Below are 24,916 nucleotides of genomic sequence, written 5' to 3' on the forward strand. Positions count from 1 at the left end.
TCTTATATATCTGATATTCTCAGCATACGTTTAGGGTACCCATCCAGAATGGAGTCAACAATGACAAGCACTATCATTACATGAATAGAAAGATAGCTTTGATGTACTGAAGTGAATCAACGGTATCAGCAGACCCAGGAGCAACAACAACCTCCAACAGATGCCAAACACCCTCCAGATGAAAAAGATCCCAAGGATGCGGTCAACGTTTAGCAGGCCAAAGCTAGCTGGCCAAAGCTCAATGCAGGCACAGGCCGAGGATATCCCAGGACACTATACAAAAACTATATCATCAACAGAAACAGGAGTTAATACTTTGTAATGGAGTCAACTGGCCTTGATGATTTGGTTGGATAGCTCCAGGGAGTGGGGGTGATTGTGGCTGGAGGGCCCAGGCATGCTGAGAGTGTCCTGCCCAGATGTAGGCTTAGTCTCCTTGGCAAAGACATGCAAAGATTTGGGGATCGCAGGCAGGGGTGCATCCCACTGGTGTGTCCTGAAAGGAGATTTCAGAAAGGCATATGCGTGGTTTCAAATCTGATTCCATGCTGGATTACCATGTCTTCTTGAGAGGAAGAGACATCTGGAATGAGCTCCCGGTTCCTCAGCGCCTCTCACCTTGCCATTGCTACTGAGAAACAATGACAGTGATGGAATGCAGGTCTGTCGTATTTCCAGTAGCCCATAACTGTTAAACTGGACGGTTTTCCAGGGCAGCTGCCAAACTGACCATGGAGATAGCCAGACCTTTGCCACAACCAGCAAATGGTGATGGATACTTCCAACCCTCAACAGAAAGGGAAATTGCTGGAGAAATGCAGCAAGTCTGGCAGTATCTGTGGAGAGAAAGCAGAATCCAGTCACCCTTGTTTAGAACTGATAGCAGCTAGGAAAATGTGATATTTATGTTGTTGACAGTGGTCAGGAGTGGGAGTTAGCTGATAGGTGGAACCTAGAGAGATAGAAAGGTAGTTAAGTTAACAAAGGGATGGAATGATAGTGAGCCAGGTAGAGAAAAAAGTTGATAATGGGGCCATAAATATGTGAAAATGGGTTGGGTGTGCTAAAAGCAGCCCATATCATGGCAGAACTTGGATGTGGGGGTGGATAAAGGACATGGAAGAAGGTTCAAGTTCTAGAATTACTGAACTTGATAGAGTCCTGAAGGCTGCAGGGTCCCCAAATGGAAAATGAGTTGCTGTTCTTTCAGCTTGAACTGAGCCTCGATGGAGCACCGCAGCAGGCCCGAGACAGGCTCCTTTATCCTTCAGTCTGGTTTACTGACCACCTGCTGTTTCTGTGTAGGGCTGTGCAATTGCATGAAGTTATTTATAGCCAAATCCACAGGATCTTTGTCAGCCTGGAGTTGAGCAAGTATCTGGCCTCCTGCAGTCCTGAAGCATCCATGGCTTCTTTCTCAGAGGTGCAAAAGGAACCGATGCTTAGAGAGGTTGGTCTCTTCACCTCAGAGACTATGTGGGTACCTCTGATGCTTACAGAACAGAAAATAAGGCTTAAGTTGCACAATTGGGGCAGAAGCTTTAGCATGTTACAAATACATTTGCTACAGTGGCAATGGGAGAGCAGCACACCACTCTGCAATGAAACTTGCTTAGTTGCTGAGTATGGAGGTCTCAACATCTCCTTGGATAGTTTTGATCCTCTCTCACTAACTCCAGGATCTTGTCTTTGAAAAGGTTGATGAACAAAAGGTCAGTCACCTCACCATCTTGAATGACCTTTCAGCCCTATTATAAGACAAAGAGAGGGATTAGGTGAAATGAATGTGGCTGGAAGGGCTTTTGAAGTGTTATAGGAGCAGGAAAAGTAGTGTGGTGACCCGAGTGAGTGAGCAGAAGGCAGGAAGGGTTAGTAGTTTTAGAGAATGAGGAGGATGACAGTGGGAGAGTGAAGATGCTATATGCAGAGTGAGATGGTAGACAGTGCAGTAGCAAAGTTGGAATGGGTGTAAGGTAGCAGGAAGAAGATAGTGGACTTACCTTTCTACAGCACAGGCCATTAACGTCCTTCCAGCACTGCACACGTTCCTCTGGATATGGATAATCACAGACTCTGACCAGGCTGGCAGGTTCTGATACTGTCATCTCCTCTGGCAATCCTGAGGGAAGAGGACTGTTCTCCTCTCCAACATGTCGTGCACCAGGAACGTAAAGTCACATTGAACTTGAAGCACTGTTCCACCTCCCTCTCTGAGGCATCTCCTTCAGAATTGCAATGTTGCAAGAAGACCTCAAATGGTCATTCCAGCTTGTAGCATTAGAACTGGTGCACAACTGAGATTAAATATGGCACTTGCAGCATCTCTGCTGGAAGATCCTGGCAGTGGCCAGCCGTTTTGCCTCTGAGAACGCACAATTCAAGAGAAAGCTGGATATATAATTTGTATGATTTATATATTGTAAGATTTTCGGTTTTGTTACTCAGCCTATGTTTCACCAGCTATTTGATCATGAAATCAGCTGCATGACTAACTCAATTTATTTCCAGTACCAACAGAGGCTAGTTTGACTGCAATTGGCCTACAGAGAGCTTCCACCACCAGGAGTATCTATCAGAAATCAAAGGCACCCAACCTGTTGTTTTTCATCCATTGCAATGTTCATTAATCAGCTTGAAAAAAAAGAGTATAAGGAACATAATTCTGCTTCCCATTTACCTACTTCCAGGAAGCAAGGCTCTTCTCTGACCTAACACCTTCAAATCTATGGTGTCAACAATAAATGGTATCCAAGCAAAACATTTCCTTCTGGTAAATAACTATGTCCTCTCCATTTGTACATAGGATAGCAAGTAATCTGATAAATACTGCTCATATTGGTCAAATCAGAATATATTTATGAATCCAATTTTTACTTTTGAAAAACAAGATTTTTTTTTAGAAATGTAGAAACTTGAGCAGCATAGCAAATTATGATCATCAACATTACTGCACAAGGTAGCTACCTATCAAGCAGCAATTTACTTTTAATTGTTTCGTGTGGCAATCTCCAAGGTTATTCGAGTTCAGAGACAGTAATAAGTAATTCACTTTCAGATTCAGCAATAATGTGTCACAAATAAACTGCAGAGATGTAGGGCACTTGTGATATATGCAATTAAGTTTTCAGTGTGTAAAATAATTGAACATTAATTTCTTCCTCCACATTCCAAAATAATTTAAATTAAACTGCATAATCTGATTATGTCCAGTCAGTTTTGCCTTTGCTGCTTCATATATAAAATCTTCAAACTAGGACTTTGACAACCTAAAACTGTACTAATGTAATAGCTTATTTAGGCCTTCATCATGGGAGAAGTTAGTCATGAGAGAACTAAGCTTATGGTAGAACATACTAGAATCAGAAGCAGGAGTGCATCATTCAGCTCCTGGAGTCTGCTACAACATTCAGTAAGATCATCATCAATTCTAACTCTCAATTACCTTGAAGAAAAATCTCACTCAACATTGAATACATTCAATGACCCAGTATCCATTTCTTGCCTGGAAAAAGAATTCTGTAGACTAACAACCCCAAGATAAAAAGAAGTTACTCGTCATCTCATTCATAAATGGGGGAGCCTTAATTTTAAAACTCCTGGTTTTAGACTCCTCCATATGAGAAAACATCCTGTCAATATCCACAATTTGCATACACTTAAGGACAAACAGAATATCTGGATAGATTAAGGTTCAAGGTATGAAGGAAAATGAGGGAGGATCAACAACACAAATGTGCAAAAACTGAATTGTACCTATACATGGTATAGAATAAAATGCAGATAAGGAACATTATTTGATTATATTATTGCAAAGGCATGGAGGGATATGTTTGTTGGATTTGGCTACTTGGAATAAAAGTAGCGCTTCTGCATGGTTCAAAAGCTATAATGGAGCTGAAAAACAAAGGAAATGCAAAGAAGGAGAATGGCTGTGGTCAACAGTTGGGTTCCAGGAGTTACAAAGGTAGATAGTGGGCGGCACGGTGGCACAGTGGTTAGCACTGATGCCTCACAGCGCCAGAGACCCGGGTTCAACTCCCGCCTCAGGCGACTCTCTGTGTGGAGTTTGCACATTCTCCCCGTGTCTGCGTGGGTCTCCTCCGGGTGCTCCGGTTTCCTCCCACAATCCAAAAAAAAATGTGCAGGTTAGGTGAATTGGCCATGCTAAATTGCCCGTAGTGTTAGGTGAAGGGGTAAATGTAGGAGTATGGGTCTGGGTGGTATACGCTTCGGCAAGATGAAGAAACAGATTTCAGGAGGGAATTCTAGAGCACTGAGCCCAAACAGCTGAAGACTAATGAAGCAAAAGGAATGTGGATGTACAAGAGGCAAACACTGGAGGAACACCCAGAGCTCTTGGCAGGTCACAGAGCTAGAGGACAGACAGAGATGGATTTAGGTCAAGATTTAAACAACTGGGTGATAATTTTAATTTTCTGGGGTGTCCAGGATGGGTAGCCAATGTAAAGTGGCATGCATTGTAATCATGAGTGAACAAATGTTGCAGTAAGGCAGGGTACAGAAATCAAAGTTTTGAATGACCTATAGTTTCTAAAGGTTGGAGGATGGGAGACCAGTAGTTCAGCACTAGAAATGGTTGATTCTGGTTTGAAGAAGGCATGATCAAATGTTTAAGCAGCAGTTTTGCTGAGGCAGGCAACACCACTGGAATGGAAGTAAGCAGTCTTCTTGAAGAAAAAATTGGGATCCAGCATTAAGTTAATGAGAAAGTAGAAATTACAGGTAGCCCAATTCAAGCTGAAACAAAGCCCTGAGGTGGGAACAGAATTGCTGACACGACTTTGACAGCGTCAAAAGTGGATGAGAGTGGAACCAAGTAAGCATAGTTTCACTAAGTTGGACAATGTAGGAGAAGCATTGAAAGGGGACTGTGCAGTCAACTGCAAAGGCTGAAGTGAACTGGAAAAGCACAAATAGGGCTAGTGCAGCAGGACTAAGTCACTGAGTATAGAATTTGGATAGGGCTGTTCCTGTGCTAGAAATCAGATATGAGACAGCTGTAGGAAAGGTGGGTAAAAGATTTACAGAATGGTTTCAAACAAGGAGTTTTCAATGAGATGGACAAAATGTCAGGAGGTAACTATAGCATTAATGCTACTCTCTCCTTCAACTCCTCTTCAGCAAAGGCTCCAGCTGATTCTGAAATTATATTGCTGCTTCAATCTCAGTTTGTACACAGAGATCAATGGTGCAAAAGTCTGTTCTACCAAATCGCCCTTCAGATTCCTGCCCATGATTCTCGGCCCAATAGTCTTGTTTACTATTTCCTTATAGGAATTCATCTAGCTTTTTATAATAAAGCCTACTATGATAATTTACTTCAATTTCCACCACTATTCATTCACTCCTCAGTGTTATCATTGCCCTCTGGATCATTCATTGAATTTAACTTCAAACCATGAGCCAGTTCTGTATCCAGATAGCTAGTTATCCCTGTATTCCATGTGATCTAACCTTGCTAACCAGTCTACCATTATTGCCTTTCATCATGCTAGAAATTAAAAGTGTGCAATGGGGAAGTACATGTCTGTGACCGCACTCGGTGTAAGCAGGGTCAGTGACTCGACCCATAAGGGAAAAGACTGCAGGTCCTACCGATGTTAGGGCTTTTAAAGGGAAACAACATGACACACAGACCCCTGCACTGCACAGACCTGCAGAGTCTCCAATCTCCATGTTCCAGATTCAACCCACTCACACCAATACATCTGGGCACAGAAGCCAGAAAAGAACAGAGACATGATAATATAAGGGCCAAAGATGTCAGCAGCACCCATTCCTTTGAATACACCTTGTCCCTCTTATTTCCACATAATGCAGCAGACTCTCAGCAAAGACCTCCATCAATGGTACATCACATATAGCCATGAAGTTATGTCTCATGCTGGAACAATGATATTTGGGACTACTCAGAGAGACAAGCAGCCAGGTGCAAGATGAAAGCAGTACCATTTTTTTTTTAAATGCAAAATAATGTACAGTGCATTGTCATACATGTCACCACAGTGCCTTCAATAATTTTTCTTCTTCTCCTCCTCCTTCCCACTACTTGTAAAATAACAAATTGTATTTATTTATGCGTCTATATTCAGGAAAATGTCCTAACACACTTCACAAAATTGTAAAGGATAAGAATAGACAGCATGTGAAAGATGTAGGCATTAGGATGGCTGACTAAAGAATTGGACAGTTTTAAAGGAGGACGGAGAATTCCAGCAGTAATTCCAGAGTGCTGTAGGACTGGGATGATATACAGAGGTATGGAAGGGCCACATCCCAATGGGTTTGAAACATGAAGAGATATATTTTGAATTGTGGTTTCCCTTCTTCTGTCTACTATGTTTTGCTACCTCAAATATAGGCAAAGAGAAATATGCAGATACTTGATGTTTTGTAACCGACCATAATGTATTTCAGTAATCAGTTGTTATTTTACTGTTCTTTGATGTCTCATTTAAAAGTATGCCTTGTAGGATCCAGAACTTAAAAGCTAGGAAACATTAACTATGTATGTGCCAGCTACCACACAAATTTGCCTGAACATTTACACTGGATTTTACCACCTTTCAACCTCACGAAGGAACTTATTTTCAAAATTTTGCAATGAATTATTATAATGTGAAGTAGCAGGCCTCAGTTGTAGGAAACATCTTCCTCTCTGTTGACGCAACTGATGAAAGCAAATTTAACAAAATTCAGAATCTTTGGACAGACTATTGCGTCAGAAGTCAAATATAAGACAAAAAAAATTCTCAACTTCATAATCCAAACAGACACAATGCTAAAACAAATTTGGGAGAATAGAAAATACACAGTGAGACTACCAATTGGCAGCATAAAAAATTGGGGTGTCACTTGCATTATGTAGAAATGAGAAACCTCTCAAAGTAGTAAAATGCCTTATTAATATTACCAGAGTAAATGGATAATAGGTATAAAGTCCAATTATTACTGATCAACAATCTGCAGCAAATAAATAATGTACTCACCGTATCCCACATTATTATGTTCACATCAGTATCAAAAGAGTTGTTGATATGTTGGGAAATATATAGATTAACAAAGTCACAGAAATGATGGTACATATTGACACCTGAAAGTAAAGAATATGTGTTGTATTAATGGATGATGCAAATATTATTGGTTAAATGCAGCTGATAACTGTTCAATTTGAGGTAACTTACTGTGGTATCAACACACTTTTGGTTTCTTGGTAGAGTATATCGTTAATCACAAACATCTCATATCTTTCCAGCAACATATTCAGTGTTTGACAAAGTCCTAACCCAATATTTTGTTTTGAAAAGTTTAAAAGACGCTATAAAATTTAAGTTTTTTAAGTCACCTCACAGAACTGCAAGGTGCTGATGAGGAACTCATAGTTCTGGTACTGATTATGAATCAGTAGGGCAAAAGTATCTTCCTCTCAATACCACTATGAAGCGGACCTTCTTTAGATTTTCAAGAACTATTTCTTGGTGTTTAATTCTTTTTTACCTCCCCCACCTTGGTTCTGACTAACTCATTTACGAGGTTATACAGTCATATATTAACAATAGCTTCTGACTCATATTCATTCTTCAAAAACTAATTCAATCAATATCCTCAACAATTATCAAACTCTCTATTATATTTAAGGTCACAACTCACAAGGAAAACATTTATCTCCTGGATACCATGGTTTTCAATTGACACAAAACAACAGTCAGAAGTGTTGGCAAATGGGACTAGATTAGGTTAGGATATCTGATCAGCATAGACAAGTTGGACTGAAGGGTCGGTTTCCTTGCTGTACATTTGTATGACTCTAAGTTTAACCCATACCCAATAAATGATTTACATGTGATTTACATTTACAACAAAAACCATCACGCCAAACATACCTTCCACATATTGGTGAGATCACAGATAATGTGCTTTCTTTGCAATATACATAAAGCAGAGAGATGGTGGTGTACTGGTCCTATCACTAGATTAGTGATCCAGCTATTGTTCTCGACACACAGGTTCAAACTCCATAACATCTAGAGGAATTTTGATTCAAAGCTGGTCTCAGTAATGTGTTAAAACTAAATAGTAATTAGTATATATGTCTAATATTGATGTGGAGGTGCTGATGTTGGACTGGGTCAGAGCACTGTGAAAGCTTGTATTTTCAAATGAACCCATTTAATTATGGCCTGATATTGTTTGATTTTTTGACCATCTCTAATGTTGACAGAGTTTGCTGGTATTCTAGTAGACTGGTGCTTGATTAATTATACTAAATACTGTCCAACATGGCGGACAGATTTGTCTTGGCGATCGATTAATGAATTTTGATTGCTATTGCATTCCTGATAAATTCACCAAATTTCAAGCAAATGAATTCTGTTAAATTTGAAGTAATTTATTTGAAGCCCTATCAAAAGAAAGCCACAAATAAATGTCTCATATTGCATTATGAGTGATAGTTTTTAAAATTCTAATAAGGTGGATGTTATCCAGTTCTGTTGTGGATTAGTACGAGCTGCCCCATTATCAGATACGCTGTGAATGAAACTTAACATTGCAGAACCTTAAAAAGAGAGATAATCAATAGTTTCCAGTTTGCAAAGGAAAAACGTGCCTGGGGATTGCAAGATACTCTCAGCCATTTACAATTATTGATCTCTACATAAAAATGAGAGCTGCTTATACTTTTTTCCCTTTGCAACTGGCAAGAAGACAATATACCTGATGGATCCAACAGCAGTTTGTCATGAATTATTTTTCCATTATTAATTTCTTTTTGAGGACTCATATATAAAGGGGTGTGAAAATCAGTTTATTTGAAAGACTGAGGAGGTATGGGTTTGTATTTTTTTAAATCAAAAATAAAAAGGGCACTAAAAGGACACATTGGAATTTTGTTTTTTAAAGACACTTATTAGAAATAACATGTAGTAAGCTAATGGTTTGGACTTGTACACTGAAAGTTAAATGTCTGGACTTATGGCTGTCAGGAATTGTGGCTCTTTGACGTTGTTTGCAGTTCAGCTGTCTAGCTTGTTAAGAGACTCACCCCCTTCCACTTCTTTTCTGAAAAATCACCTTCTGAGATTAGTGTGAGAGCTGAAAACAGATTCAGAGAAGCTGCAAAAAGACTTCCTCTTGACATTTCCTGAAAAACCTGCTTCAACAAAGATCCTAATCATACCATCTGTATCTCGTGACACCCGTTTACCTGTGCCAGTGCGCCTGACCGAAAACTTTCTTGAACATGGTATAACTCCTTTTTCCATTTGCAAATTAGCAATTATTTCACCAAACTACCTTCTGTAAAATTAATGTCTACAGAGAAAATTTCTTTTATTTTTTTTGAACTGCTGTGTGAGTGCACATATGTGTTCGGTTATTTATAAGGTTAATAAGCATTCCTTCAACTTTATTAAATAAATCCTGTTTTATAATAAATTAATGCATTTGTTATTTATTAGAAGAAACCCTTTTGGCAGATTACTGAAACAGAAAGATTAGTATAAATGAGTCATATTAATAACTGCGTAAAACATTTTTTTAAACACATGCAGTGATATGCAGAGGTACTTCAGAGACAGTGCATCCCTTCTATCTTGGTTGAAATAATTTATAGTAATCCTTTCATAAGATATTCCAATTTATTTCAATTGATACAATTTAAAATCATAACAAAGCTTGAAAAATCAGGTTATTGATCAAGAGACAATAGGAATAAAACAGTAGCTTGCTGTAGATGCAAAAGTCCAACATTAAAAGTGTCACTTCACTGTCTTGCATAAAGGAAAAATTATTTGCCTTTACCTGCATCGAGCTTCATGAAGTAGCTTGGCTTTTCAATAATGAGGTCACAATTTTCATCTTTCAGTTCAAAATTCAGCTGGGAATATGACTGCAGTTCTGCAAACCTGTGCAAAGAATAGATTATAAATGGTATCAAAAATACTGAATCAGAGCTGCCCAAGGATACCAATTATTTATAATTTAATTACTGTTCAATTTGTTACAGTTTAAAATGTCACAAAGAGTTTTCCAGTGTCATGTACAGCAGCTGCATCTTTCAAATTAACTGAATATGTTGAAATATGTCATGCCATAAATGGATGTGGTTTAGTTTCCCTCTTGACAAATTCACTTCTATCATTGTAATGAAAGCAATTACGCGGCATCATAATGAAGATAATTAAATAAATACACAAAACTAGTTTGCAAACATTAAATTCATCGAAGAAGATGTGAATGATTCTTTGCCTTTCACATCAGTTGTCAACATTTTCAAACAACACTGAATTTCCAACAGCTATTTATAATTGCTGTTACAATTGATAATTTTCTTCACAAAAGTAAATGTGGAACTTATTTTTCCATTCCTACTTTTCTTTTAAAGCTTCTCCACTGTCAAGTACTGGAAGCTGCAAGAAATCACTCAGGAATAACTTTGCTTCTCTCTACATTACAGTACTGGTAATGTAGTCAAAGCTGGAAACTTCCAGGGTGAGACATTATTCAGTAAATCCATTAATCTATGATCCCACAGTAGTGTAATTTAGGAAAAATATAATTCATCACAGCTTCACAAACCAAAATCACTGAATCAAGCAGCACAGAAAACCATTCTATCCATTCTGCTGTATTAGCTCTCTGAAATTCCAGGCTCTTTCTCTAAACTTTTTTTTATCCTTCAATTATATCTTCAATTTCCTTTTCAAAGTTACTATGATATTGAAATTATTTCCACCATCTATTCAGGCATCATAACAATTTGCTCATCACCTTCATTTCAATCAGTAAAGGAATAAACAGGCATTTTGGAGAGAACACATAAAAGGAATTATTTCTCTATATACTAATTCTGTGCATTACTATTGAACATATCACTTTCAATTTATTTATTTTAATCATGGTTTCAAATGTGGTGCTAATTTAATAATACTTTTAAAATGAACAAAGTAACTCTTCTATTTCAGAGAGACCAAAAGGATAGCGATGAAGTGAAAAGTTTCGCAATATAATGAAGACGAAAGGGTGAAGTTAGAATTATGTCACAGAATTAAATGCAAGTTGTTATAGTCCCAGAGGGCCTAAGGCTGCTCTCTCAATACAGCGAGATGATTGGTGGTGAGAGTTTAACATGAGGGTTGCCAAACCTCAGGCAAGGAATGAGGTGGAGAAAGCAGAGCCATTATGGTAACTTACGGAATCAAGAACACTTCACAGTTTTGTCTATGCTGCAGCTCCTGTCTGAGGTCAACAGCTGAAAAATCAGTTCTGCCAGTTTGTGAATCAAATTCTCAGCAGCAAGTACACAGCTACACAGCCACATTTCAAGCCCATGTTCTCAAAACATAAATCTAGATCTCTACAATTTTAAATGCCCAGGAAGTCAGGTTTATTCTATTGAGAGTTTTAAAAAATGCCATCCAGCGATACAAAATGAGCAGTCTGCATTTATCCCACATTGAACTTTGGCTGAAAGCATTTAATGATAATGTGAGATGCCTGAATATCTGAAATGAAAACTTATTCCATTTCTTAGCACTGATTATTTTCACTTTTATTAATAAAACAAATCAAGAATATGTGTACAGTTTTAAAGTAATACGTTTTATATATTTTGTTAGTTTAAAAAAAAGCACACCTTTTTTTTAATTTTCACTCTCATTTTTTCCAGCCTTGAAACACACAAATGTTTTAAAATTTCCCTTTTGCTGACACGTATTTTTCACTGTCACTGGTGGATTTCTCAGCTCTCAGCTTCTATTCTAATGATTATTACCTATTTTTGCACCTTGAAGTAGGTAAAAGTTTCCAAGTTTGAGTTTTCTACTGAACCCTAAAGCAGGTGGACTCACCTACATTGTCAATTTAAATGTATAATTGTTGTATAAATGGGTGGGATTTCACAGCACTGAAATGCTCCTAAAGTCATAATTGTCATGTTCTGTGACTAACTGTGGTACATTATTCCTTTTCCTTGCTATTGAGGAAGTGCAGCAGAGATTCACTACTCTGAAACCAAGACGGCAGGGCTGTCGTTATGAAGAAAGACTAGTTTAACTGGGCCTGTATTCACTACAGTTTAGAAGGATGACAGGGAGTCTGATTGAAATGTATAAAATTCTAAAAGGGCTGGTCAGACTAGATACAGAAAGAATGTTTTCTCTGGTTGGGGAGTCTAGAATCAAGGATCACAGTCTCAGGATGTGGAGGTAGCCATTTAGGATATGATGAAGAAATACTTCTTCACTCAAAAGATAGTGAATCTGTGGAAATCTCTACTACAGAAGGCGATGAAGGCCAAATCACTGACTGTATTCAAGAAAGATATTGATAATTATTTAGATATTAGAGGCATCAAGGGGTTTGGGGAGAAAGGCATTGGGAATATCGCACTGAGAAAGAGGATCAGTCAGGATCATACTGAATGGCAGAACAGATTTGAAGGGCTGAATGGCCTGCTGTTCATAGTTTCCATGTTTCACCCTTGTGTTGAAATTCATGACAGTGACTTACCATTTAACTTCTGTTTGGGTGTTGATTAGTTCAATTGGCTGGACCATGTTGCAACAAAAAGTGATTACAACAGCAAGGGTTCAATTCTCAAAACGTAAATATTACAATGAAGGGCCATCTTTCTCAACCTGATCATTTGCCTCCCCACCAATCATTTCTCTTTAATCACAGCAGCTCTATGGTGCTCTGGGACTATCATGGCTTTGATTTTAGCTTGTGTCACAGTTCCTGCTCTACAGCCTCTTGCCTCACTTGCCCCTTCCCCAACCCTCCAAGATTAGCACTTCCTTGACTCTGACATCTTGTATACATCCCTCCTCACTTCTCTCCGGAATTGGTGGTGATACCTTCATCCATCTTGATCTGGAATTGTCATCATAAACCCTACTGCCTTTCCATTTTGTTTTCCTTTAAGAACCTCCTTAAAACCTATTACTTTGACCAAGCTTACGGTAAGCCATCCTAATATCTCCTCCTTTGATTCAGCAACTATTTAGATTTAATTACACATCTGTGAAGTAGCTTGGGATTCTCAACATTAAATTGGCTGTTTAAATGCAAATTGGTGTTTTCTTGCCCTAGTTGTACAAAACATGCTGCATTCACAATGGTACTCCTGCAAGTATGACAGACCCTCAATCACAACCACAACAGTTAATTCACTGTCTTGCAAACTATTAAACATTGTAACAATAAGAAGAATCACTACAAATCTGTTATTTGATGAACAAAGATAGATAGGAAATATGTAATTGCACTGAAGTGGGTGCAGAGGAGATTCACCAGGGTGTTACCTGGCATAGATAGAAGCTGGATAAGTTCAAGTTATTTTCTTTGGAGTATAGAGGTTGAGGGGGGACCTATGAGAAGTGTATAAGATTATAATGGGCATGGACAGGGTGAATAGCAAGCAGCTGTTCCCCTTAGATGAAGGCTCAGTAAAACGGGTGCAAATTTTAAAGTGAAAGGGAGGAGACTTAGAGGCGATTTAAGGAAAACTATTTTCACTCAGTATATGGTGGAGGTCTGGAATGCACTACCTGCAAGAGTAGTTGAGGTGGGAAACCTCATAACCTTTAAAAAGAATTTGGATAAGCAATTGAAGTATCATAAAATTAAAGGCCTAGTATTGGAAAGTGGGACTAGTGCAGATGATTGAGTATTTTTGGGGGTACAGAATCTGATGAAGAGTCATCTAGACTCAAAACGTTAACTTGCTCCCCCTCCTTGGATGCTGCCTGATCCGCTATGATTTCCAGCATTTTTTGGTTTCAGCACAGATTCCAGCATCTGCAGTAAAGTGCTCCTACATAAAATTCTTGTTTGTCTTGCATTTTTTTTATTACTAATTTCTCTCTGTTAAGATGTATAATGCAAGAAAATCCAAAACAATAGAACAGCCTCTATTACTTGCCTCTATCTGTCTTGGCCATCAAGTCTTTCCAAAGGCTCCCTATTGTACTAGCTTTGAACTTTTATATTTTCTAGTTTTTCTCCGATTTCCCATCATATCCTCTCCAAGTTCATTTTATCTAGAAGACCCACCTCCTACTCACATGTCCTTCATCCCTCCAAACTGCTGACCAATCAACCTTCCTTTCTGGCTCCCACATTAGCTGATTTTCCTCTCTGCTACCAATCTTCAATCATCATGCCTCTGCTCAAACAAAAACACCTTAAACTCCTCTGTTCTTGCAAACCACTGCCCCAACTCTAGCCTCCTTTTGCTTCACAAAGAACTTAAATTTTCTGTCGCTTCCCAAATTAATGCCCATCTTTCCTGAAACTCCTAACTTGAAACTCTCAGATTTCCATCCTGCAACAGTACTGAAACAGTCCTTATCAAAGCCACAGATGACATGATATGCATAATTGTGATCAGAGTAAATTTTACCTGGCATCAAATCCATGAAGTAATAGTGATTGGCTTCATTGTCTGAAGCTAACTAGATTATTACAGAGTTTTAAAATCCTCATTCTGGTTTTCAAACTGGTTACATATTATTCACATATCTTGTGTGAAATAAAAACAATCTTTTCCACTTCCCAGACAATAAACTTACCAGGATTGGAGGGGACTCTTGTGCTCTCCTTCAGCCAATAGCGCCTTTCTGTCCAATTTACAGTGGCCTCCAATTTCACCTTCCTGAAGGAAATCTTCCTTATACCTGTTGAGGGAAGACCTGCACTCTTTCTTTACAATTTTACAAGACTTGTAATATTATAATTTCTACAATATCATCCTAACATTGTTACAGATAAAATGTAAATATCAGTGATTTAACTTTCTAGTATCCCAGAAGGAAAAACCAGTGAAACTGGTGCATGAGACAGACTGAACTGATTAATAGAAACTAGAAAACATGAGGAGTAGTCTGTTTCGCCATTCAACATGGTCTTTAGCTCAATATCATATATCAGCTCTCTCTCTCTCTCTCTTTCCCCCCCCCCCCCCCTCTCCCCCCTCATTACCCTTAGCACCTTTAGCATCTAGAAATCTCTTTTTTTCCCTTAAAAGTTTTCAGGGACTTTATCTTAACAGCCTTTTTTGGTCGAGAATTCCACAGGTTTTGACCATTCTCAATGAAGAAATTTACCTTCCTCTCAGTCTGAAATGGCCTTCTGCATATCATTACATTGTGACATCTTCTTCTGGAACTTCACTACCACAAGCAGTCAGGGAGAACATCAACTCTGCATCCAGTTTGTCCAGCCCTGTCAGAACTTCATATGCTCATGGCCACTTGCGATGATGGCCAACATGACATGTGTGTTCCTAACTGCTTACTGTACCTGCAGGCTAGCCTTTGGTGACCTGTGTACCCCAGACACCCTAGTCCCATTATATTTCCCAATCCATCACTATTTAAATAGTATTTAGCCATTCTGCTTTTCCAACCAAACTGGACTACTGCATAGTGATCCACACATGCTGCATCTGTCATACATATGGCCATTCATTCAACTTGTTGAAATCAGCCTGAGACCTCTCTACATGCTGCTCACCACTCAGATCTAATGTGGCATTGTCAGCAAACTTGGAAATATTATACATCGTACCATCATCCAAATCGTCAATATACTTTTGTGAATAGCTGGGGTTCAAGTACTTATCCTTGAGGTACCACACCTGTCATGACCTTCCACTTGAAAACAGCCCACATATTCCTACTCTGTTTCCTGTCTGCTAGCCAATACCCAATCTGTACCAGTATGTTACCACCAATTCTATGTGTTTTGATTTTGCACAATGAACTCAGTTGTGGGAGTTCATCAAAAGCGCTGTTTCAGAATCTACACAAGTTTGGAACATATCAAACAACAAATCCATTATTTTTACGGCCATCTCTTTTAGTAATTGAGGATATAATTAATCAGGTCCTGGGGATTTATCAGCTTTCAATGTCATTAATTTCTCCGGCATCTGTTTTTAATTATTACTAATTTCCTACAATTGTTCCCAGAAGACCATTGCTTTCTGGGATGTCATTTGTGTCTTTTTCTGTGAAGACAGAACAAGAGCACTTGAAGTGTCTTAATATTCAAGGCTATGGGCCTTGTACGGGCAAGTGGGACAAATGTAGATAATAGTACATTATAGGTGGTACAGACACGATGGACTGAAGGGTCTCTTCTGTCCTGTGATTGTAGGAAAAAGTATTTGTTTATTTGCTCTGTCCATTTCCTTGATCTCCATTATCAATTTTCCAGTCTATATTATCTCCACTAATTCTTTTCTTTTTACATACCTATATAAAGAAATTTACTCGTGGATTGCTGGCTAGGCCAACATTTATTGCTTAGAAGGCAGTTAAAAGTGAACTACATTACTGTGAATATGGAGTTATACACAGGCCAGACCAGGTAAGGATGGCAGATTTCTTTCTCTAAAAAGTCATTAATGAACTAGATGTGTTATTTTACAATAATGCACAATGGTTAGTTACATGGTTGGCATAAAGTTAGTTTTTAATTCCAGTTTATTACCTGCCATGGTGGGACTGAACCCACACCCCTAACTAGGAGATCTGGATTATTTGTTAAGTGACAACATCACTCTCTTTACAGTATGTTTCATTCTTCTCTCATTAATATTCTTAACGAGAGCATTAAGACTCTCATATGCTCTTAATTACCATATTATATATTTGAAAACGATGCACAAGTATGACAACTGTTTTCATTTCCAAGTTTTACGGGTTTTTACCTGTTTTTTCCCTCTGGGAAGACTTGAGGTTTAATTCTTATGAGACCTCAAAAATTAATACTCCAAATTAATATCATGAGGTGACAGGGCACTTGCAATTTGACATATGATTAACAGTAAGCAAAATCTAAATGGTATTCTATACTCAACACAGGAGTATTTTGAAGAACACATAGGAACGTGGACATCTTAGAAAATTTCAAAGCAAGACTCTGCAATTTTAAAATGTTATTTCCCATCGATCAGCAGAACAAATTGTCAAAATCTAGCATTAGGTATTCACAATGAGACCTGCTTTACAATCAGGATAGGTACAAACATGGAGTAAAATTATAGAGAGGCCGCTATCAACAAGAAAACAAAACCAAAGCCTTCCTCGAGAAGTTTGGGGATGGCTGAAACCATGGAGCATGCAGTAGACTTCAGTGAGACACTTGGGTATACACTCTGCTGCGTGTCAAAGTGTTGCACTGGTTAGTTTAAATCAGGCTCCGACTGCATTGTGGAAATCTTGTCTAGATATGCTGGTGAAGTGTTCTGATTCTCTAAAATGGGACACTCACACAGTGTAAAATGGTGGTGGATCGATCTTTGTCAAGTTGTGTTCATGTTATCATGAATCCCCCATCAGTGCGAGGTGTTTGGGGGGGTGGGGGGTGGCTGCGCGGTGTCTCAAATCTATTGACTGCCATCATAGCTGCATTTCCAGTTCTTTCAGAAGGACGTTGTTGCTTCCATCTCAACAATTCATTTATTTTACCACATTAGTATCCCAGTGAAAGGTTTCGCCTGAAGCGTTTGCTACTTATCACAAAGAAGACACTTAAAAGCAGAGACCTATCTGTGCTTCTTCTTGGGTTTCTCAAATCAATGTAAAGATTTGTAGCTCTGCAATAGCGAGTGTATTTTGAGCACATTAAGGATGAATCTCCCTGAAATAAAATCCCAGAGGAATAAAATTAGTCAAACCCAATTGAAATTTGGAAAATAACAGTGAATGGATAGACAGAAGTTAACCTCTAGTTTCCCAAAAGCTTACTAGTTTGGCTGGTTCACAGAGCGTCTGCATCTCATGAAGCATTTCTTTCACATAGCCAAAATCAGCTTGCTTCCAGAAAATATCCTGCGCTGATTCTATTGTGTTGGCCCTGTTACAAAGACATGAAATGAAACCTTGGAAAGCTAGTTAGTGTACAGATACAAATATAGAAAGAGAGAGAGAAAAACAAAAGAATGACTTGCACATTGTCTCAAAATATGTCACAAAGAATTTTACAATAGGACTAGACTGTGTCAAATTGACTTTAAAGGAGGAAACATGGCAGTCAACAATGCACAACTAACCCCCAACAAACAGCAATGAGAAAATGACAAGATAATCTGGGTTTTTTGATGATACTGATTGAGGGATACATAACAGTTTTGAGAGACAACAAAGAGGTTTGGGTGCACTCAACAAATAAGTGCACCTTTACCTTAGTTTCTACAGTTTGGCATGCCAAACAAAAAGGTACAGTGTTGAATATGAAAATTCGTTTAAAACCAAAATCAAGTTTGACCTCAGTGCATCAGAAAGCGTACTCTGAAATACACACACACTCTCTCCCTCTCTCTCTCTCACACACACACACACATATTCACATTTTAACACTTGCAGTTCTGAAACAAATAACTACTTTGCAGAATAAAGTAACATACCATCTCAAACAGCATATTGGTTGGGGCAATTTCTCAGAAATGTGCATCATTTTGGCTCTACTAAATTTATTAGTTATTTTCTTTAGTTTCTTACAAAGTTAGAAAAATGCCAATTAACACTACATTGAAGCTACAGCACTACTGAAGTTTTCAATCTTAAAAGCTGCTGAGTGCACCAATCATAAATCTGCTGAACACTAAATCAAATGGCCTAAAGAACAATTCACAAAGTGTGGATGCAAACTATACGATTGAGGTACATTTCTTTATTTTACAATTGCCTGAATATTTAGAAATCATATATATTCTTTGTTACTTGCTTAATATCTGCCTCAGTGACAACAAAACCAGGTAACCAGTTCTACCAGTACACAAGGAGATACAACACAAAATAAAAATAAGAAAATATCAAAAAAAAGAGACAAGTCAAAAATAATCTACTATGACTTATTACATTATTCCCTTTGCTTTGAGTCATAGACCAATAACTGTATGGTTATAAATACTAAAAAAGCTTCACACCATCCAGGACAAAACAGCCACTGGATTGGCACTACATCCAAAATATTCACTCCTTGCATCACTGATTCACAGTAGCAGCAGTGTATACCGTCTACAAGATGCATTTCAGAAATTCATTAAAGCTCCTTAGATAGCATTTGCTGAACATATGACCACTTCTACCTCAAAGGACAAAGGCAGCAAATACACAGCAACATCACAATATATTGTCATTCTTTTAGTGTCATTGGATTAAAATCTTAGAACTCCCTTCCTTATGGCATTGTGGGTTTATCTCCAGCATACAGATTGTAGTAGCTCAAGAAGGCAGCACATCACCACCTTTTCAATGATAACTAAGCATAGGCAATATATGTTGGCACAGTCAGCAAGACCCACATCCCAAGAACTAATTTTTAAAAATTATGCCCCCTGGCTCTTACCCCTTCTACCAATGGGAACAGTTTTCCATATCTTCTCTATCCAGCCCCATCATAATGTCAAACCTGTCTACTGCTCTACCTTCTCTTTCCTGAACAGCCCCAGCTTTGTCCATCTATTCTCAAAACTGAAATCCAACATCCACTGGGCATTATTATAAATCATTTCTATAAAGTGGCCAATACATTTACATCCCCCAAGAACTGCCATAATGCTCTGGTTGAGTTCAAATCTGTGTTTAAGCTCACACCAACTTCCTTGCTTTTGCACTTCATGAACTAAAGCATAATGTCTGACTAATTCCTGAATCAGATACACTGTATATATCATTAACCACCTTCTCAAGCTGGCTTACCACCTTCAACAATTTAATAACCCCTCCCAGTCCCTTTACTCAGACATCCCTTTGGAATTATATCCTCTACATCATCATTCCTCATTGTTTTAGCTTGTTCTTCATACCAACAGAAATACTTCCATGTGTCAACTCTAATGTGTAATTTCTCCATCCACTGCACAAGCTTATGTCCTCTTGAAGTTTATCATTATCCTGCTCACAGTTCACACTGTCATCTTCAAATTTTGCCCTGTGCACCCAAGTGTAGGTCATTAAAATAGATTAACAAAAGCAATGATTGTAATAGCGACACCTGGGTCACCTCCCCACAAATATAGACCACTACTCTGGTTCCTATCAATCAGTCACTTTTGTATCCATGCTGCCATTGGGCTTTTTATTCCATGAGTTTCATCTTTGCTGAAAAATCTGTTATGTGGCATTTTTGATAGCCCATGTATGGTACATCAATCAGACTGCCCTTATAATTCAATTTTTTTTACTTCATAGAAATACTCAAATTCATTAAATATGATTTCCTTTCAACATGTCCATGCTGAGTTTCCTTAATTAATCAATATTAATTCATGTAATGGTTAACCTTGCTACAGAATATAATTTCTAAATGCTTTTCCACTAACAAAGCTAAACTGACTGGTAAACAGTTGCTGAAATTATCCTTATGTTTTTTCTTTGAACAAGGATGTAACATTCAATCTTCTCTAGTCCTCTGACACCGGATTTATTAATTAGTTGAATTTTCCATCCCACAAGCTGCTGTGACAAGAACTGAACTTGTATCTTTGGATTTTAGGATTACACTAGAAATATTACCACAACACCATCGTTTTCAATGGAAAATAACAGTTTCCCTATTTTAAAAAAAAAATTATATAACAAGTACTTTGACAGAATAGTCATATGGATATCAGAATAGAAAATTAGTGGACAGAAGATGAGCCAGTTTTAAAGAACCAACAGGAGCATATCGAAGTAACAATGGAGAAAAACTCAAATCAAATACAGAGGAACCTCGATTATTCGAATGAAATGTGCGAGGACTATTTTGTTCAGATAATTGATTATTCAGATAAATTATATGACCTGAAAAGAGAGAAGCCATACTGATCTATTGCTGTGCTCTACCGGAGAGTTTGTTTAAATCTTTAACTTTAGGAGTCTGTTATTTATACAAACTAATCTTTGCATTTTGCAAATTGCAGGTTAAACTGAGAAGAACTAAACCCTTACCATCACAAAAATATATGAAATCCCAGCATTAAGCAAGGTCCCGAACAGCTTCTACAATCACAAGAGCATTTGTCAGTTTCCGTGAACTCAGCATCATGATAGAAAGACAGAAGCACCACCTCACATATGCGTTTACTTTCTCAGCCATTTTTTAAATGTATTTTTAAGAAGATGCGAAACTTCTACAGGCTGACATTCACAGAGAACTTATAAAAAAAACAAATAAAGTTGACGTGCAACTCACTTGTACTCCTTTATCTCAGAAAGACAGAGGTATCGCCTTGCACATGCGTTTCATGAACGACCTGGTAAAGTGATGGGAATACACTGTAAAGCATTTACTTTTGCAAAGGGCTGTGTAACTAACCCTTACCTAAAAATATCCAGTTGCTGATGCTTGAGTTGCTTATGTTTCGTTGTTTTTGCCAGCGTTTTCACATTTTCTTCAGTACAGGTAATCTAAATACAATTACCTCTTTGATGTAATGTTCTTGCGGGACTTTGAGATCTTCTTCGGATAATCCAAAGTTCATATAATTGATATTCAGATAATCAAGGTTCCTCTGTATGGTATTAATAAATTAAGTATATTTCTATTGTAATAAGAGTTGACATATCAAAGAAAATATGAGATTAAATATGAGATTGATTGTAGCAATAGTTAAAAAGTGTGGTGCTGGAAAAGCACAGCAGGTCAGGCAGCATCCGAGGAGCAGGAGAGTCGACATTTTAGGCATAAATCCTTCATCAGGATTGGAGCAATAGCAAAGTTTGAGGACTTTTCAGAAAAAGAGGCAGAAAGGAATGAAGTAGATACTAAAATGGTAGCAGTGATACAAAGTAAACATTTTCCTTAGAATGTACTAAGAATAGAGAGATGACATGGGACACTCGAAAATTATATTTTTCACCTTAATATAATCTTCTCTCTCAAATGAACTCCCACAACAAACTGTATCAATCTGAACAGTCCCTCCCTAAGCTCTCTGGGTAGTTCCTTCGGATCACTGGGTAACTTCACTTGGAATTATTGGCACTGTCATCTTACCCTCAAAAACCAATTGTTAACTCCAAATCCACATGTCCAACTCCAAGAGCCCAAACTAACAGCAAATGACCAAAATGCATGTACGTAAATCTCTCAGTTTCATTGAACCTCCTCATCAATGGATCCCTGAAAATTATGCTTTGGCAGATGCTCTTTCATACCCAGAAGGTGCCTGCAAGATGGGACTCCAATGGTAGGGCCTGCAATAGGTTTAGCAGCTCAAACTGACAGGCTCACAATTTGTAATCTGTGAGTTCTTTCAATGGTAGGGGCATTGGGTCTGGCCCAACACTCAGACTACAAAACAGAAAATGTCATATTTTGTCTTTTTCATGTTAAAGGGGCTTCAGTCATGAAACAAATTTCAGTTAAGAATTGTGTTTTGTTGGGACACATTTGTAGCACATCTTGCAAAGTACAGCAGTAAATTTTGACTAGATTTCACAAATCATTTATCTGCTGACAAAAATTTTAGGCTCCAATTTAGGGTTTATTATAAACAGCATTTTTCAGAAAACTACAACTTACAGTTTCTATAAATAGAGGATTTCAACTTACTTTCAGAATTTTCTAATACTCACAGCTTAAATTCTCCATTAAATATACATTACATTAACTTTACTGTTCATTCAGGGATAGTATTTTTTTCAGTCTTAAAAAAACCTATCTAAAGCTTATCGCAGTGATTACATTCAACATTTTCCAGTCTAGCATTTTAAAAAGCGGGCAGCACGGTGGCTAGCATTGCTGCCTCACAGCACCAGAGACTTGGGTTCAATTCCCGCCTCAGGCAACTGTCTGTGTGGAGTTTGCACATTCTCTCCGTGTCTGTGTGGGTTTCCTCTGGGTGCTCTGGTTTCCTTCCACAGTCCAAAAATGTGCAGGTTAGGTGAATTGGCCATGCTAAATTGCCCGTAGTGTTAGGTGAAGGGTCTGGATAGGTTGCTCTTCAGAGGGTCGGTGTGGACCTGTTGGGCCGAAGGGCCTGTTTCCACACTGTAAGTAATCTAATCTAATCTAATTCTGTTGGAAAATTACAAATTATTTTAAAGAACACCCAGCTATAGTGCAAGGTAAAATTGTGTCCTACATTTAACAGCACAGGTAATATCAGTAATGTTTGCAATTATTCCTTCAATTGACATGTAAAACAAGAACAGAAATCTTCACTCAAATAATATGCATCACCAAAGCTATACACTATGCCTCTCCTTTTCTATGGGTCTTACCAGCCTGAAGTAGCATCACTGCACACAGGATAACTGAATCTGTGTTCTGGTTTGCAATTGTCTTCATATCCCCAGCAGGACTGCAGCTTTCTCAAGTGTTTCTACAGCAAAAGTAGATGTCCAATTAGCTTCTGTTTCTCAAGGTCAACAATATGTACTCCATATTTCATCCAAATTCTCTACACTCAATTAAAAAATGAGTCAATATGAAATCAACTAAATGGTCAAAATAGCAACAACACACAGAAAATACTTATAATCATAATGACTTATTACTGGGATTCCTCACACTTCCTTCTTTATTCTGAATTTTAAGTACTTTTGAATAGGAAAACAGTTTTTCTTTATTGCCCACATAATTAACAAATTGCCAGTAGTGATCTCAATTTATGCATATATGTTGCATATATTTTCAAAGCTGATTCAGTTGCAGCAATGACAGTTCAGCCCTTTAAGTCACCACAGTAGTGGGCCATAGGTTCATGCCACAAGCTCATCAAGTCCCCATTTCAGTCATAAAATGGTTACAAAAATGCTGAACTAAATATTTCCCAACACTGACAAAACAAAATCAGAATTATCCCAAGTTACTTTCACAGAACAACATATGACTGGTTCAGAGTAACATGACTGGAGACATTATTGTAGATTGGGCAATTGCCTGGTTACAGGTGTTCTGCGAAATAGCACAATAGTTATCATCTTGTTTTAAAATATCTATGTTTTTGGACCAATCGCCTTGTTTTTCACTGGACAAATGCAAAAGACTATAATCAAACCATGTCACAAAACATTACATTTTCTGATGCTCAAGCAAAAGGTAATCATTTACATATAGTGGATATATGGGAAGGCCATTTTATTTTTAAAAGTCAACATATATCGAAGATTAAATTTTAAACTGAACACAAAGCTGACTCCTTTTAGATCTTAAAGGCACCATTATCAACTGCTCTTAGTCTTCTCTAATTATTAAAAACTATTTTAAAAATATTTAGTACAATTCAAGCATTCCATAGGCAAATTTTATTCCAATACTTAATTCACTCATCAAAAATCCAAAACAATCTACTTTGGCCAGTTGTAGTAAAAGTCCTGACATCCCAAACCATTGTTTGCTTTCAGCATTATCAAAACATCCACTTCTTACTTCTGAATTCAAATATAATATTGACAAATTCACAAATGAGCAATGTGTTATATCAATAACCATAATAACCAGTGTAAATGTAAGTGTTTTCATTGTCTGGACGACTATTAAAACAATTTTGGTCAATTCTTTATTAGGCATTATCATGTTTAATAATATTTTATGTATCATTCCATTTCACTAATGCAGTATTGTAAAATTCTGTATTTCCAAAGGTCCAGAAACCAATATCTTGTTTCACAATGCAAATTACAATACTCCGCTATTTTGAACAGCAAGTAAAATCCTGATAATTATAATAAGGAATCCCCAATGGCTCAACTGGTTAAAGTTGTCAGCATTAAGCTAACAACTGGTCCGAGATTTGATCACCATTTTGTGCTGAGTTAATTGATCTCTTGTCAGACAAAGAAATGGGCAACTCAACTGGCCTATGTGCATTTTTGCTGAGCTATAGTTTCTCTTCCTGATAATCATATAGGGAATGTATGGGAATCTAGGTAAAAGCAGAACTGAACTAAGC

General features: G+C 37.8%; 1 protein-coding gene across 4 annotated transcripts in view; it reads right to left on the minus strand.

Annotated features, from left to right (window-relative positions):
- The window catches only part of eogt (EGF domain-specific O-linked N-acetylglucosamine (GlcNAc) transferase), a 62,683-nt gene that overhangs the window by 28,355 nt on the left and 9,412 nt on the right, over positions 1-24,916 (minus strand). For 3 of the 4 annotated variants that reach the window (XM_043708316.2, XM_087994428.1, XM_043708314.2), the window contains exons 4-9: positions 23,244-23,344; positions 17,778-17,886; positions 17,576-17,670; positions 14,595-14,699; positions 9,823-9,926; positions 7,011-7,114 (exon numbers count right to left, since the gene is read on the minus strand). In XM_043708316.2, coding sequence (XP_043564251.2) covers positions 7,011-7,114; positions 9,823-9,926; positions 14,595-14,699; positions 17,576-17,670; positions 17,778-17,886; positions 23,244-23,344 — 618 coding nt within the window. The remainder of the gene's footprint in view (positions 1-7,010; positions 7,115-9,822; positions 9,927-14,594; positions 14,700-17,575; positions 17,671-17,777; positions 17,887-23,243; positions 23,345-24,916) is intronic. The other variant, XM_087994429.1, reaches the window with a different exon arrangement.

This window comes from Chiloscyllium plagiosum, unplaced genomic scaffold, assembly GCF_037043375.1.
Source record: "Chiloscyllium plagiosum isolate Xiang-an unplaced genomic scaffold, Cpla_swu_hap1 HiC_scaffold_14, whole genome shotgun sequence".
Taxonomy (NCBI): Eukaryota; Metazoa; Chordata; class Chondrichthyes; order Orectolobiformes; family Hemiscylliidae; genus Chiloscyllium; species Chiloscyllium plagiosum.